General features: G+C 35.3%; 1 protein-coding gene across 2 annotated transcripts in view; it reads left to right on the top strand.

The window, feature by feature from the left end:
• LOC107063900 (kin of IRRE-like protein 1) overlaps positions 1-16,470 on the top strand; it is a 304,919-nt gene that overhangs the window by 277,777 nt on the left and 10,672 nt on the right. For both annotated transcript variants that reach the window (XM_015316052.2, XM_015316051.2), the window contains exons 10-12: positions 1,423-1,582; positions 5,477-5,776; positions 9,465-9,785. In XM_015316052.2, coding sequence (XP_015171538.1) covers positions 1,423-1,582; positions 5,477-5,776; positions 9,465-9,785 — 781 coding nt within the window. The remainder of the gene's footprint in view (positions 1-1,422; positions 1,583-5,476; positions 5,777-9,464; positions 9,786-16,470) is intronic.

The following is a 16,470-nucleotide window of genomic DNA, read 5'->3' as shown; positions in this document are numbered from 1 at the left end:
GTCGAGAAAGAGTACTTTAGTACTTCTTTGTTCTCTTGTCGTATACTTACTCAGAAGTTGGAAAATATTTAATTAGTTGGGAATAAGTACAACGACGATTAAATATCATTTTTTTTTTTTTGTATAGAAATAAAGAATCACCACTGTGAAACATATTTAAAAGAAAACAATCTTCTTATACTATTATACAATTTTTCATATTTCCGAGTGTTTCCATGTTATCGATATTAGACCATTGGTAAAATTACATGAGAAATAAATGACGACAATTGAAAGGTATTTTCTAGATTATAATTATTGCTGCCCTCGAATAGAGTCGTTTTCAAATAATAGTCATCTGGCAATATCCATTGAAGTACCTTTGCGCATAAGCTCGCAGTAAAGACAAGAACACTGGTATCTTTTATCATGAAAGTTATCGAGCCACATATTTCGGTGGAAATGTCCACTTCCCGGGTAATGTGCTCGCAATAAAAGGGGAAGCAATATTCTTTCTACGTCGACCATCTGACAGTAGGGAAGGATATATAATACATTATTATACGTTACGCATAGATATAACTCGAATAATAAATTGCAACGCTTAATATCTTCTTTACGAACTATCGCTCGCAGGTTATAACGGGCTTTCGTCGATTATAACAGATGCCTTCGAAGGAACATTTTTAATACAGACAAGCATGACTTTACGACGTTTATATGACGTTTCATGAAAAATGAACTTTCTTTTTTAAATAAAAAAAAATTTTAAGCCATTTTTGTTAAGCTATTCATTGATTTTGAGGAATTCAATTTGTTTTATCTTCGATTTATTCGTCATTACAATAAGTCTCGTTTTTTTTCTTTAATCCAGTTTCCTTTTCTCAAATAAGAAATCCTTGTAAGAAATTTATAAATGTTTTCATACGTTGGTACGTAGGAACGTAGAAGAACAAGCGCATTATTATGCAACAAGAAAATTTCGTACAACGTCGTATCCTCGAGATGACGCATTTAGTAACACGCTTTTCTCTTTATCTTGCATACCGAGATACCGACTCGGCAGTAAACGAAAGAGCAATAAATTGTCTTAGAGAAAAAAAAATTCTACTTGCAACAAGGATAACTCTGGTATCTTATAGGTACAAGCGGTTATCTCTAATTTATCACAAAATTAGAAAGTAACGAGCGATGAAATCGCGATTTCAAGCTCTGCAACCTTAAAGCAAAGAATGTACAAAATGGAAAAGCACAGAGAGAGAAACAGCAATGGAAGTAGAAATAAAGAGAAAGAGAAAGAAAGCTTTTATTTCTTTCTCTTTTGTCAGAGATGGGTGAACGTTATCGTCCTCGAAAACGATGTCAGAACATAATGCTCTTCCTGTACGACCAATTGTTATAATAATATAATACATCCAAGTTATGTTGTCTTGCTTGTTATAGAACCAGATCCTGGCGCACAATACATCAGCAAGAATCATTTGGTCGAATCAAAGCCTCGTCCTGCAGAGCGTCACAAGGAGCAGCGCAGGCCATTATATTTGCGCAGCAACAAATGCCCTTAATGAAACAAGAAGCGAGCCGTTACATTTTCGCGTTAAATGTGAGTTATTTATTTTAATTTAAATCGAAAATCTCAAACTCTTTTATCAGGAGTAAATCACTCGAGGAACATAAATCCAAAGCTTGTTGAACACGAATCACAGTTTTATATACGATTCCACTATTTACATTTCATTGATATTACCACTGAAGAGATCGTACTTTTCGATACATGTATTTCAACTCATATACGTAGAGACGAGGGATCGCGAAACCTTAAGGATTTCAACGGACTTGAATATTTCACGAGTGCTTAGCATCGAATACATTTTTAATACCCAATTCCCAGGTTATGGCGTAACGTCGACGGGGTCAACTACCGACCTCTAATAACTTGGAAGAAAAATACAGATTCTTTTTACCAAGAAAGAACTTTTTTTTTTATTATCGAGTTCATTACTAACAAAGTAACTAAGATATATAGTACTAGTAGAAGAATATTTTTCAACTTTTTTATCAAGAACTTCATTACATTCCAAATATTTCTCCTTTATACTTTTTGATCCAAATCTCGATCATTAATATCTACTTAACAATGAATTTCTAATGAGACCGTAAAAATCGATAAAGCGAGCACCGATAAACAACAATCTTACGAGGATCTCTAAATTCAAAGATTGCATCGTTTCTAAATTTTACTTTTCTACTGTAATAACGACACCCAGCATTTACGCCGCCAGCGGCCACATTATAAATGAGATCTTGCACCCTTGGGATTAATATGATGGATAAATTATGGTCGCATACCGAAGAAATCTGTCATCGAGCGTTAATAAATTTTGTCGCTAGTTATAAATTCTCCTTGCTCCATCCGCAATGCTTCCGATGATTTATTAGGACGAGTACTCTGTAGGTATACCTGAAAATATATGTACAGTAAAGATCACCAAACATTTTCTAGATAAAAGAAGAACTTCGTCGTAAAATATACATGTAAAATCTTACGTGCGAAATGAATTGTTTGAGTTGGTTACGTTGTTTATGCTGTCATTAATAATTTGAGAAAACGAATTTAATGATACGAGTGAAAGTGAAACGATATCTCTGTACGCTTTCGTTATTTTAATTGTTTGCTAAATTGGTATTCATTAATTAGTTGCTGCTTGTAAATATGCAATTAACGTCCGTGTCGATATATCGTATCGATTAAATGTTAACCAATCTATTTATGACGTTAATTATTACACAATTTTATATTCCTGATTTCAAATTAATGATACCTGGAAATTGTGTGCTAAAATTAACACAATTCGAGTGACATTAATGGGCGTCAGTCGGTGCATTTAATACGATTTATAATAAAAAAGAAGAGTTATTAAAAGGTATAGCTTAAATACTTAGATGAATATTGGGTGAGTATATGAGACCAGTACTTAAATACGTATTCGTGGAAGGATTAGATAATAGACCCTAGATAGCTTAATGGAAAATAAAAGATCAATGGTTCGAGTCCCCGGTCCAGTTAGTCCAGCGGCTGAATTTTTCTACAAATCTTACAATATTATGACATAAATTTAAATGCATACATTAAATACAAATTTATAATTCGTCTATTTTTATTATTTTCCCCTTCCGTTGACAAGCTACAAATATTAACTTATTTTATTAGATTAATCACGAAAATACTTGTATTACTTCTTATGTTTGGTAACAGAGACTTTAGAACTAGGAAGAAAAACACGTCGCAAATTCAATCGAATTGTTTCGTAGATCTCTTTGCATTTACAAGAGAAAACATTCTCGTATTTTAGAAATTTTCTTCGATGTAACAAGTACTAAGAATGACGCGCACGAGTTCCACGTCGTCGAGTGTTGGATATTTACGCGCTTTGTCGAGATTCGATTGCTCTTTCGGCGTCAGGAGAGAATGGTGTCTGTAAAAAAAATTGCTCACGAAGATTGGCCTAGGTCGTAACCGACGTTATCCCCATCTCAGTGCGAACAGACAAGGTTCTTTGCTTTCGAGGCACGATCACGTCTTTCTCTTCTTCCCCCTCTTACTTTCCTTCTACGTCTAGGGTTCTTGTTTTTTCTCTTTATTTGTTTTTGTTCTTTTGTAAAATAGTGAGCGAAAGGGAGAAAGAATAATAAAGAAAGAACAAGAAGGAAACAGACAGACAGAGAAATAGATAGATAGATAAATAGATAGATGGATAGAGATAGAGAAAGATAAAAAAAAAAGAGAGAGAGAAAGGGAGAATTGGAAAAGAAGATAAAGGCAGTTGAGATAAAGGCAAACGAATCGTTACAAATATATATCACTAGAAAAGATGCGACGTTCGAGAGAAAAGAGAAAAAGAAAAAAGAAAGATAGAAAGGCCTTTTTGCATAACTCGTGTCGAAGAAACGATTCGGCTAGTTGTACGCTCGTAAAAGTCGTCTTGTGACAAAATGCCAAAGCGTGCCTCGAAAGCGACACGCGTTATCGTTATCAACTGCTTGTCTTCTTACCTTCTTTCTTCGAAGGTCAATCCTTGAGAAAGTTTTTTGCTCGAAATTACAATAATACAGAAAAACGAACAATCGATTACAACGATGACGAGAATAACGACACGATTTGAATATCGTTTTTCAAGAAAATTCTAATAATGGTTTGCCAGACAAAATTGTGCTATTCACTTAACAGTGCTTTTCATAGTAAGCTGTAGGGTTGATATCATACAGTTTAACTGTAACATTATGCCTTCTAATCGTGTATACTGCAATAGAGAGAAACCAATTCGTTTTAACGGCTTACGAGACGCACGAAATTAATGTCGGTTTACAAAAGTAAAAAAGAGAGAGAGAGAGAATAAAGGTGGGTTAAAATACGCGAGAGAAACTAACTCGGTAGGTACGCAATGGAGGATATAATATAATAAGAATGAAAATGTCTGCTCCGCAAGTTATTTACGATTAACAGAGAAAATTCATCAGTCGTGAGCGAATTCTCTCTGCATTTCATTTACTTTCCATGATCTTACCTCTGAAACAAGACTAATTCTTGTCAAGAGTTTAAACGTAAAATTTTGGAAGTATGGTAGAGTAGGTAATATCAAGAGGACAAGTTGATTAAGTAAGTTTGAGGGATGTCGATGTGCAGAGAGCAAGGAGGATTCTCCGAGGCTCTCCCTCCTTTTCGACGCTCGTCAGAACGTTCACGGAGATTATGGCCCATAATTAATGTCCTCATCGTTTAATGAAGACCAGACTCTTTCTCGTTTCGCCAAAGAACCGACCCGCAGTAAAAATTTATCTTTCCGCCCGACAATGGTAATTTCCTGCCAAGTCTAACAAAGCCGAATGTTGGCGAAGGGAAAGTCCTCCGCTCTAGCACGGATGATACTCGTCGATAAAGTTTATCGAGAAACTCGATTAACGCGAGATTCGTTCGACTCGATTAACTTTTCAAAATGGATGTAGGTATACATACTTATTTTATAACATTAATTTAACGTTTAAATATAATGTTTAATTGCGTAGCGTCATTTCGCTTAGCATCGCATTGAGAATCGATTGTAAATTGCAAACCTATGCCGATTAAAGGAGCGATTCCCTTCCAACCTACCTACCATCTGTGTTTCTCTCCAGGGAAGTTCATTACGTGATTGGAATCAAAGCGAATGGATCTTAATTGATTGAAACCCAACGTTCCGACGATCCGTCGTTAACCTGTTACTTCCTGACAATGATCATGGTATTGCGAGTTCCGCCACGTTACTGTTCTCTCCATACGAACGGTTAACCAACGTATGTTAACCAAGCTATTGACTTTGATCGTTGTCCCTCCTTCGGATCTAAGGCTTCAATTGATTCATCTTGGAAACCAATTCCCTCAATATTCATAGAACTTAAGATGAAAATCCGGATACGAGTGAGAATTAATTTGTAAATATTGTTTTCTTTTGATTTTCAGTCGCACCAGTTTGTAAGGACGACAGAATCATTGTGGTTGGAGCATCGAGAGGCGAATCTTTGGACATTGCTTGCAAGGTCGAAGCCGATCCACCAGCTCATAATTTTCGCTGGAAATTCAACAATAGCGGTGAAACCTTGGAGGTCTCATCTACAAAGTTCTCGATGGAGAAGTCGAGTGGCGTTAGCGTGTTAAATTACACGCCAACTACCGAGCTGGATTACGGAACGCTCTCCTGCTGGGCGGACAATCTCGTCGGTACCCAAGCGAGACCGTGTCTCTTCCAGTTGGTAGCTGCTGGTAAGTATTTAACAGACAAGCATCGAACACATGGACCCTGCAAATCGTAAATTCCTTACTACCAAAGCGAGGGGAAACGTCCACGGCAGAACTCCATTTTACATTGTCCTTCCTCCTTTCCTCCTACTCCATTTTGCTAATTCCTCTCGTTCGATCCGTGTCGTCAAAGGATTTATAGTTCCAAAGCACGTACACCCTTTAATCGTAAACGTGTTTCACCGAATTTCCGAATCCCTTCTTTTCAGGTGAAAAATTCTAGGTAATATTCGTCTCTTACGTTTTTTATATTCTCATCTAAGAAAATGAGATACGATATAAATAAGTAAACTGAATTTGAACAAAAATATTTAAGAAATTTAAACTTCTTCGTTTTTACATAAAATCTATTTGTTTATTTTTCAACGTGAGTGATTTATTAAAATATAAAGAGAAATAATAAATAGCATTTACGTTGAGATATACATACACATCCTTAAAAGTCCTCAAGAAATGTATTTTACGAAAGTGATTGGCAGACTAAATAAGTAAAAAATGTCTTCAAATGAAATCAATATTTAATGAATTAATACATACGTAAAAGTGTTCAATTAAAGTTATAGGCATTATCCCAATATATGAGTTATCCCAAAACAATTATTTAATTCTGCATAAAATCTATATCTGGATAGTAAAGGTATAAAATATAAATTATATAAATTAAAACGAACTTTTGATCATTTGTTTGAAATTAATTTGGCCAGTTGAAAATGTTCGTTGGTTTGTTCTTCGAACATAACCTATTAATAACATACCGAAAGTGTTGTAAACACTGTTACCACGAGACTGCAGGGTTTTGATTAAATATATTAAATATAGGAAATCTGTATTAGATCGTGGTTTAGACCGATTCTCGATCTTACGTAGGTATATCTGTACATAGGTAAGTACCTATACCTATATAGCTCCAAGGAAATCATCCTAAAAGCATTTTACAAAGTAGAAAAGTTTCACGTACTTGATAAGAGGACTCAACGTTTCTGTACTCCATCGGTGCTGAATCAATTCCATACAGAAAATTGAATTTCGTTTCAAGTTATTTGATTGCTTTACGTGAGCGTACCCAGAGTCATTACAAAGTGGAATTACTTCGAAACAGTACTCGACATTTTATTTTCCCATGAGCAAATATATAACCGTTCTTTAGAAAATCTTATAATACTTCTACCGCGAATAAAGAAGATTTTTTAAGTATATATAACATATTCAAATATAGAGATTATTTGACATTTAATTTCATCAAAAGTTGCAGGAAATAAAGAATGTTCGAAATTCGTTTAATTTGTATAAATTGATAAATTAATAATATAAAGATATTTACCATATTTCCAGTAATAGGAATAAATATATATTTAAAACAATAAAAGAGGACATATATATCCTGACAATTATTAAACTTTCTCATTTTACCATCCATACCGAAAATATTTGAAGGTATGTATGGCGATGTAAATAGTTATCCAACATTATAGAGTTACGGATGCGAAAGTTTAACGCTTGTAAATTATTCGGAGATCGTCCCAGTTAATTCCTCTTTCACTACGAGTAATTCCTCCTATTTGAGAATATCAAGAGAAATCGCATCCACCACTAGCGTTTTATTTCTTCATTTTTCCATTTTACGTGTTAATTGAAACGATTCTAGCAAAAGTACGATAATCATGAGTATTTTCAAACAACTGCACAAATAATCTCGTTCCTCCTAACGTGATGCTGTAACATTGTTATTCATTAAAAAAGAAAAGGAAAAAGAAATAAAAAAAAATAAATGGAAAAAAAAAAACAATCAAACGATACAATGAAATATATTGAAACTTTTCGCGTTCTTAATGTAAAGGATTTATTCCATGCATAGAGTATAGTAGGGATCATTGCAAGTGCAACAGAATCAACCTATCATCACACGTCATAGTGACGTTAATCCTCACCACCGGACTTTCCACTAGAATTTCGTCGTTTTTCCAAGCGCGATCAACACTGACGTTGACGCGACGATCACTCGACGAACTATTGACATTGACGAATATGCTTCCATGTGGGTGAAATTGTGGGCTCGAAAATAAAACAGGCAACCACTTTTTTCTCACCTTTTTACCTCTCTCCTCTTATTCTGTTGTCCCATGTATCGGAAAATTCATCGTTCCCATTTCATTCGTCCTAGTTTCCAGATATCTTCGAGAACCTTTTTTCCTTTGCATTTGCTATTATACTTACTTTTGAAACGAAATTATTTTCAGCCTACCATTATTGGTATCGGTTAGCAATTTCTTCTTTTTATTCGAATATCCCTAGTGTCGTCTTTTCTCGAGGATTTCTTTTCTCACGAGAGAAAGAAAGAAAGAAAAAAAGAAACGAGAAGGGTGAAAAAAGGTAAGGTAATAAAATGCGAAGAGACGGCAACCCGGCAAGAAAACGTGCTGACCTGTAAATTACTCCAAAGAATTCCCTATTATTTATTACATGCTACATCGAAATAAATTTTGCGCAAACCACGTTCTCGAAAAGGAAACGTTATCGAGAATATCGTATGCGCAACAAAAAAGAAAAAAAGAGAAAAATAGTAAAAAAAAAAAAAATGATATTTGTAACACCATACAATGTTATATAAATACACGCTCAAAGCGGATATTAAAACGGAAATAATAAACTCTGCGATTCGCAATATTTCTACTTGGTGAATCGAACTAGGTGTATCCTACCTTCAATTCGCTTTTTCAAACATGTACTCGATTTGATATTAAAGCTTTTCCTTTAGATATGTACGTATATGTATGCATATATATGTATATAAATATATATAGTAAAGAAATATTTGTGTATGCGATATTTTGATAGTACATACAAATTTTATGCTTAACGCCTTTATCGTTATTATACGTGAAAATTGTTTGGTGGCGATGGAAATAGATGTGACAGTACCGAACGGGTTAAATTTCAGCGTCAACGTCCGCTTAAAATCAAAATAAATGAAAACTGTCTAAAGAGTAAATATAAAAACAGGAATACCCCATATCTATAAAATATAACCAGGACATTATTATTACGTAATATAAAAAACAAGAATTATTTTACAAGTAGTTAAATCTGTAAGAATTTCTTTCCTTTGAAAAAAGAAAATAAAAATAAAAATAAAAATACATATATATATATATATAAATATATATAATGTGCTGAGGATTGCATCAATTATCGTCAAAATCAGGACACATTTATCGTAATAAATTTCATTCGGTATGATAAATGCGCTTTGATGAAAATCATAACTCAAGATTACAAACGTTTCCTATACGAAGAGGGATAAAGTAATATCGTATTTCGTGAAATTAAAAATGTTCAGTAAATGGAGCTAAAAATATGTAATGAATATGAGTAATAAAAAATTTATAAAAGTACGTTTTATTTTTTCTTCTTTATCGACAGACATAATAAAAGATAGATCTTTAAACATTACGAGGTATAAAAAAATTATAAATTCTTTTCAACGTACATTATTATTTAATATTTTGTATTACTTTTGGATTACAAATCTTTTTCCACCTAATATTAGTGAACTTATTAATATTCCTATATTAATAAACTTATCAGAATTTTCTACAGTCTAAACCAATTTACGCATATGTGGAATTTAAACCGTATGAATATTCTTTTCTAGGAAAACCATTTTCTGTTCGAAATTGCACATTGGCCAATCAGACGTATACGAGCGTGGAAGTGAATTGCGTGGCCGGATACGATGGTGGACTGACGCAGAAATTTGTGTTAGAGGTCTATCATGGCGATATTGACTTCCTGTCGACCATCCAGCCTCTCTATAACGTTACCAATATCAAGGAGCCATCCTTCGCGCTTTCGGGTCTGAAAGCGTCGGTTGAGGCTGGCGTTCACGTAGCGATTTATGCTGTAAATGCCAAAGGGCGAAGCCAACCTGCAATTCTCAGTGAAGTTACGTATAGAGATGCTGAAAAACGGACTGGTAAGTGAACTTTTTATATTCTGTTATCTCCTTTTTTATATGTTTGTTTTCGGTCTAATTTGTATTATATCATATCTAGTACTTATAGGTATTTTGGATAATGTTTTTTTCCCCTAAGAAATCCGTGAATTATCTTCACTATATGACGCATACTACATATCACGTATTCCATTCTTTTGGTAACCTATGTCAAATGACAAGGGACAAAAGTAAAACCGAGCTTGGTATTACTTCGTACGCTTCCAAGACAATTTATCACGTCGAAAACAGATCGCAAATACGTTTAACGTTGCCCTATGAAAGTGAACAATGCGAGGATGACGTAGCTTAGAAGAGTCTGTGAAATGGTGCTTTATCTAAGATCGTATGAAAAACAAGCGGCTGGATATAATGTACGTAAGCCGCCGTACGACAGAATGAATAATTTCCTATCACGTGCCACGTTCAACCAGCTGAGTTAGCACGACTGCAGGCAAGCAAGCAGGCAGACCGGTCGACCAACCAACCGGAACGAGAGAAACGTAGCCCGCAGTTGTCCGTAAGTTGCCCACAGCAAACCCTAAAAGGTATACCCTTAAATACGGGAAAAGTATCGACTGTGGTAACATTGCCCTCTTCGATCGCGTTCCTGACTGCTCAAGATCTTAGCAAGATTAGTAAGAAACAGTCGACGACTTTCCTCGATCGACAACGTATTACCGTATTCCAAGGATTCCCTCGGGATCACACACGGTTGGTGTCTCTTTTGGGAAAGGAATGGGCTTGCTCGTGTGGGTGGTGTCAACGGTTGGGAGTAAGTAAGACGGATAACGCACCCTCACGAGACAACATTACCAAACTATCAACGCACTACATCCGTTTCCTTCTCTCTCTCTCTTTCTATCTATTTCCCATATAAATATATATTGCACTATTTATACAGATAACTATGATATTACTATAATATATTTATAAGATAATTATGATCCAATCGACATTTTCGAACCATTTTTAGAATAAGTCAAAAATCAATCACTTTTACTACTTCAGGTAGATCGAAAAAAAATGACGTTGATAATAGAAGCGTCAATAAGGAAGAACTGCAAATTTTAGTAGATTTCGTTTCGATTTATATCATTGTGTCATTTAGGTGAAGTTATTATTAACCGTTTTTCTTGTTCCAATACGTACCATGAATATTTTCTAACGCTAATGCAGCGAACCGGCGTCGAATTAAGGAAAGCAATTACAGATAATGGTTCTAGCAGTGCCCAACTCCGTAACCGAGGGAAAGCTAGAAAAGAAAAGAAAAGAAGAAAGAAAGAATGAAAGAACGAGTTGGAGGAAAAATAGAAGGGTGTAAAGAGGAGATAGAAAAGAAAGAAAGAGAAAGAGAAAGAGAAAAAGAGAAAGAGAAAAAGGAGCCATCTAGAAGAGATACGAATGTACCGGATGGTCATTAAGCGGCTCTAGCTACTCTCTTTCTTCCTCTTTCATTCTCTTTCTCTTTCTAACACTAGCACTATCATGACCCCACTCTGGTGCCCTATTCCCCTCTTTCTTTCGTCTTTTTAGACATTAAGCCGTTTCGCGTGCGGTAATTTTCCCGGGGTCATTTTTGCCGCTCTTCTTGCTTCGCCGTTAACTTCACTTAACTCTGTTTACCCTCGTCGTCATTTTTCTTTCCCATCCCTTCCCTTTCGACTTTCTCCTTTCTTCCCTCCAGAGCCAACCGTCCAGCCTCTCGTCAGGACGTTCACGTTGAAAGCTGCTGCCGAGCGTTGCGTCGAAAGCAGAGACTCGCCTTACAACTACGACGCCTTCGTCCTCCTCTCGACAAAACAGAGAGGACTTTTTTTATCGCACACCTTCGCCAACTTATTTCGTCGTTCTACACGAGGGACGTTCCTTTTTTGACGGTCCACGCCAGAGAGATATAATTAGCGGAACTTCTCTTACTTTTTCTTTTTTTCATCATCATCATCTTCTTCTTCTTCTTCTTCTTCTGCTTCTTTCCTTCCACACCCCCATTTCCTCGTTCTTTTTCTTTTTCTTTGATCGCAAAAAAATGTCGCACCGTGTAACATTTCTTCCTTTTTCTCCGACTACATCAGTGCAACCGGACGAAGAATTAAATGAGAAAGCAATTAGCCCTTTTGAAAGGATGAATAATGAAAGTTTAAAAAGATCATAGACACTTGAAAGACAAATTTACATATATTTAGAATATATTTAACATTATAGGAAATGAGATAACAAGACAATAAAAGAAACTATTTTATTCGCCGATATGTAATTGAACCACAAATCTTCGTCCAGTTCTGTTTTTTTGATTGAAATTTTGTAATATGGTTCAACAACGAACATCTCAATGGTGAATCGATCATTTTTATGATTTTCTTCGGTATCATTATTTCTCACATTCCATTACTTTTCCATTAACAACTAACGACCGTTCTCGCGGTTATAACCGAGATATACCGAGCTTTCCAAATCGTCGAACGGAACGTTTTACGTCAAAGACAAAGTCACGGAACACTTTTCAACTGTATTCATCATCCCCGTGATATGTTATGTTCGTGTTATTATTCTCTTCGTTTAGGTTAGTGTGTATATACGTAAGTATGTCGAAGTGTATGCGTAAACGAGAGAAAAAGAGAGAGAAGGAGAATGAAAATGAGAGAGAAATGGATAAAGGAAGAGTCAAAGTAGCTACGTACATATACCGAGCGGTTAGCGGCCGTTATCAAAGTGGCAGCGGCATACGATATTAACCAACAAGCGCGCCCTGTTAAAACTATTTATAACTTTTGGACTCGTGCCAACCGCGCTCACGTCGGTTTCGCGTTGCACTTGCCTTCGGAAGTCACGTTTCACCCTCGAGTTATCGTACCCACTGTAAATTATATAACAAAAACATGATGGTCATACTGCTAAAGCATAGCTTTATTATTAGAAAGAACACGACATACGCTACTCGCCAATTTGATACTGACCATTCTACTTATAGTGACAACAAAAAGTATCTAATCTATTTCTTTCTCTTCCTCTATTTCTCACTTTCTCATCCCTTACGTCAATTTAATTACGAGGAAAATAAACAAAATTTATACATGCAACAACAGTTTAGAGATTTACAGGAGATTAAAAGAAACCCTTGAACAGTCAATCGCGATAAATTTTACACAATTTAAACTGCACAATACGAAAGCCAAATGGACATCGTTTGAATACTTTGCTTTGTAAATATTGAAAAAATTTGTAAACGTTAAAATGCATTCAAAAATAATGTGTATTAAAGTATCAATATTTTCTTTAATCTTTCACTACCTCGGAATTATCAATGTTCGTTCAAACAAAATTGTTTTCATTTTTTCCTAATGTAAATGGACTACCGGAAACATGAGTTCTCTGCACATTTATAAATCGTGCTATACGTGCATATCCATTTCCGCAAAGTGATATTGCAATTGTGAAGAAAACTAGGAAACGCCCTAGAAATTCCTCAAACTGTTGCCCACCAACAACGTTAGCCACTAACACCACCCAACAGTACTATTCGTAACAACATAATGCCACAGGAAGTATCATAACAACCCATTCTCGAGTTTCTAAGCTTGTTTCTAAATATAGTTTGGAATTAAGCGAAACGCCAAGCTGAGATTATGTGGTAAAAATAAAAGAAAAAAAAAAGCAAGTGAAAAGTATAGATTTCCGTACTTGGTTTTTATCAACTAAAATCTTAACATTCCTAAAAACCTTGGTACAAATTTTTTCCTTTCTTAGTCCACGCCTCTACATTGCTTAATGTGATACCGTTGCGGTAAGATTTCCGCGTCCCCAAACCCACCAGCATAGGAGAAATGGTCCTTCGTTTAAATAATGCTTCCATTGCTCCCTAAGCTCCCTCTCTCTCTCTCTCTCTCTCTCTCTCTCTCTCAATCTTTCCCCCTTTCTCTTCCTCTACCTCTTCTCATTCTGTCGCTACCCCACCTTTATTCGCTCCGATCGTTCTAATGGCGCTATTAGCACTTAACGAAAGGGTGATAGTAATCTCCTTTGACCCCTTCCAAAGACATCCTGTCTCTTAAAGATTATTATTATAATATTGTTCCCCATCATGTTATATATATGTATATATATTTTTATATATACGTAATATACATAAGAATGTATATCCAGTGTGGAATGTTAAGCTCCTTTTATTCGGAATTAGCTAAATGAACAGTACTATTCGATCAAATAACACAGAAATATATATATATAGAGAGAGAGAGAGAGAGATCTTCTATCTATCGAACAATGTTCTCTCATGATAGTATGTCCACGATATAGGATCCAGTTTGATTTAACAAAAGAGAAGGCTAAGACTATAGTAGTGATAGCTTGCTCGATACGAATTTGCTCAATTTCGCTAACCGGATCTAACACCTCGTGCGCCTGCGAATAGGAAAATTCAATTTGCGATAATTATACTGAAGACAATCAACGAAGTGCACAGTGTAATGTCGCAGAAATTAGCTTAAGCGTTGAATCGCGGATATGAAGTCTTAAATTACCACGATAATAATCGGTTAATTAATGAAATCGCAAGATCGCCTGGTCCATTGCCGGATAATAGCGATTTAGACGAAATATGATTTCGAAAATGGTAGTACAGTACTTGAACGTTTATTCCCAAAAGATAATCTTTTCTTCGAATATCAAAAAAAAAAAAAAATTTCCTTAAAATTAACAAACTGTTATATGATATGACAAGTCTTATCTTATATAAACGTCTTATTTTATCCAAAAGTTGGGAACCATTAAGCCGTTCCTAATCTTTCCTGCTAACTATCGGACTTGAAGTCAGAAACAGAAACAGAGAAACGGTTTTGATTTGACGTCTGATGCTAGAATTTCTTGAGAGTTTCCGGATTAAGTGTCGCGACTAAGGCTGGAGAACGTCAAACGCAGCAGCATTTCCGTGTTAAACTAATACAAGAGTGTATCTATATCATAGCTTTTCTTACGTATTATACTCACTATACTCTCTAATTATCGCACTCTGAAACTCATTTACGCGTTATCAAAACGTATCACATCCGTTAATGAAAAGACCGAATTTTTTACGAGTTACACATTACGCATGAAAAAATCGATAAGATACATCAATTGTAAAAAGATAAAAGGTTGTAAATTATAGCGAAATTATTAGGGCAAATTAATTTCTAAAGTATCATCGTAAATCGCAAATTCAATCGTATCTAATCCAAAGTGGAACAAAGGTATCCTGATCGATCTACAAACTGGCATAAATACCTGCCGGCAACGCATCAAGCTCGTGATCCGTCCACTTCGATAAGAACAAGAATAGTTATGAGAGTGGGAATTAAATGGAATAATTTTGGAGACGAAACCATGCCTCGCGGCTATTCGAATTAAAGCGAAATCAGAGAAGTTAGTCGAAAGTCGGTGAAGGAAGGAAGGGACGATAACGGAGAAGAGAAAGAGGAGAATGAGGAAAAGGAGAACGAAGAGATAACGTCGCATCGGATATAGGGCTCTATCCGCACCAACGCTACGCTCGTTGCTACAATAATAGAGATTAGGATGGCTGGCCCTAAGCCTTTCGAGCCTCCGTTGATCGGCCAATCCCTTTGAGATAAGCAATTATTGTAAACGAAATGTTCGAATTCTCTAACCAATTCCTAATCTTTCATCTCCTTCTTCCATCTCTTTTACTCAAAATAATGTATTATTTCCTTAATTAAATACCCAGCTCAACAGAACTCATACAAACCATTAAGCTTTCTTGCTTACGTAATTATATCTACAATTATCCTACAATGAAGTAGATTAATCTCATTTTCATATTCCATAATTTTTAATTATTGTTTTTCTTTTTTAGTTTTTATTTGAAGCATCTTAAATTATGTTGAATGGACTTGGGCTCCTTCAAATTTTATAATGAATCTGGTTATTAATTTTGAAAATGGTCTAACTCCATTCTTGAGAAGAAAACATATTATTCACTTAATAATTTCCACTATTTTAATAGGAACTATAAATTTAACACCCTTAGATACACTTAAGCAGTATAACTCGTTAGTATCCTGTACGTATATTTTTAATTGCATTGAAACGCAAACCCTTCAATATCTCGATTCGAATATAAATGAAGTTAAGCCACTTTTAAAATAAATGGCTCATATATAAGCATAAGTATGTGTCGATGCGAAGGCATCATAGTTCCTTAAGCACATGCGTATAGGTATATGCAATATTCAATGGGAGCGAGAGAGGAAGAGAGAAAGAGAGAGAGAGAGAGAGATCATTTGGAGAGCCGATCAATAATGGGCTCTCGAAACCGGTCTAGCTGATTGCTATTAAGAGGATACCAAACCGCTCTCGACGTCATTGCTTGACATCCTCAATTAACTTCGAGTATCCACGCAAATATCTTTTAATGAGAGATTATGCAAATCCATAATGATGTTTATTGTAAATAATGAATTTTTTCCTATGATCTTAGCAGTTTTATCATTATTTCAAAATTTCCAAAAAAAAGGTCAGATAGGTGGGAAAAATAAATAAGTGAATTCGCACTGCCGGTTTCATTAATTGAAAATAGAGGCTAACTCTAAGTTAGTTTGCCAGCTAAGAGACCATGAGGGGAAGGAAGATTGTGTACCAGCGATTTGGGGTTGACCTAAGGTTAAAATTA

This window comes from Polistes dominula, unplaced genomic scaffold, assembly GCF_049000335.1.
Source record: "Polistes dominula isolate Pdom_NZ unplaced genomic scaffold, Pdom_raw_medaka contig_73, whole genome shotgun sequence".
Taxonomy (NCBI): Eukaryota; Metazoa; Arthropoda; class Insecta; order Hymenoptera; family Vespidae; genus Polistes; species Polistes dominula.
This window is presented reverse-complemented; position numbering and strand designations above follow the sequence as displayed.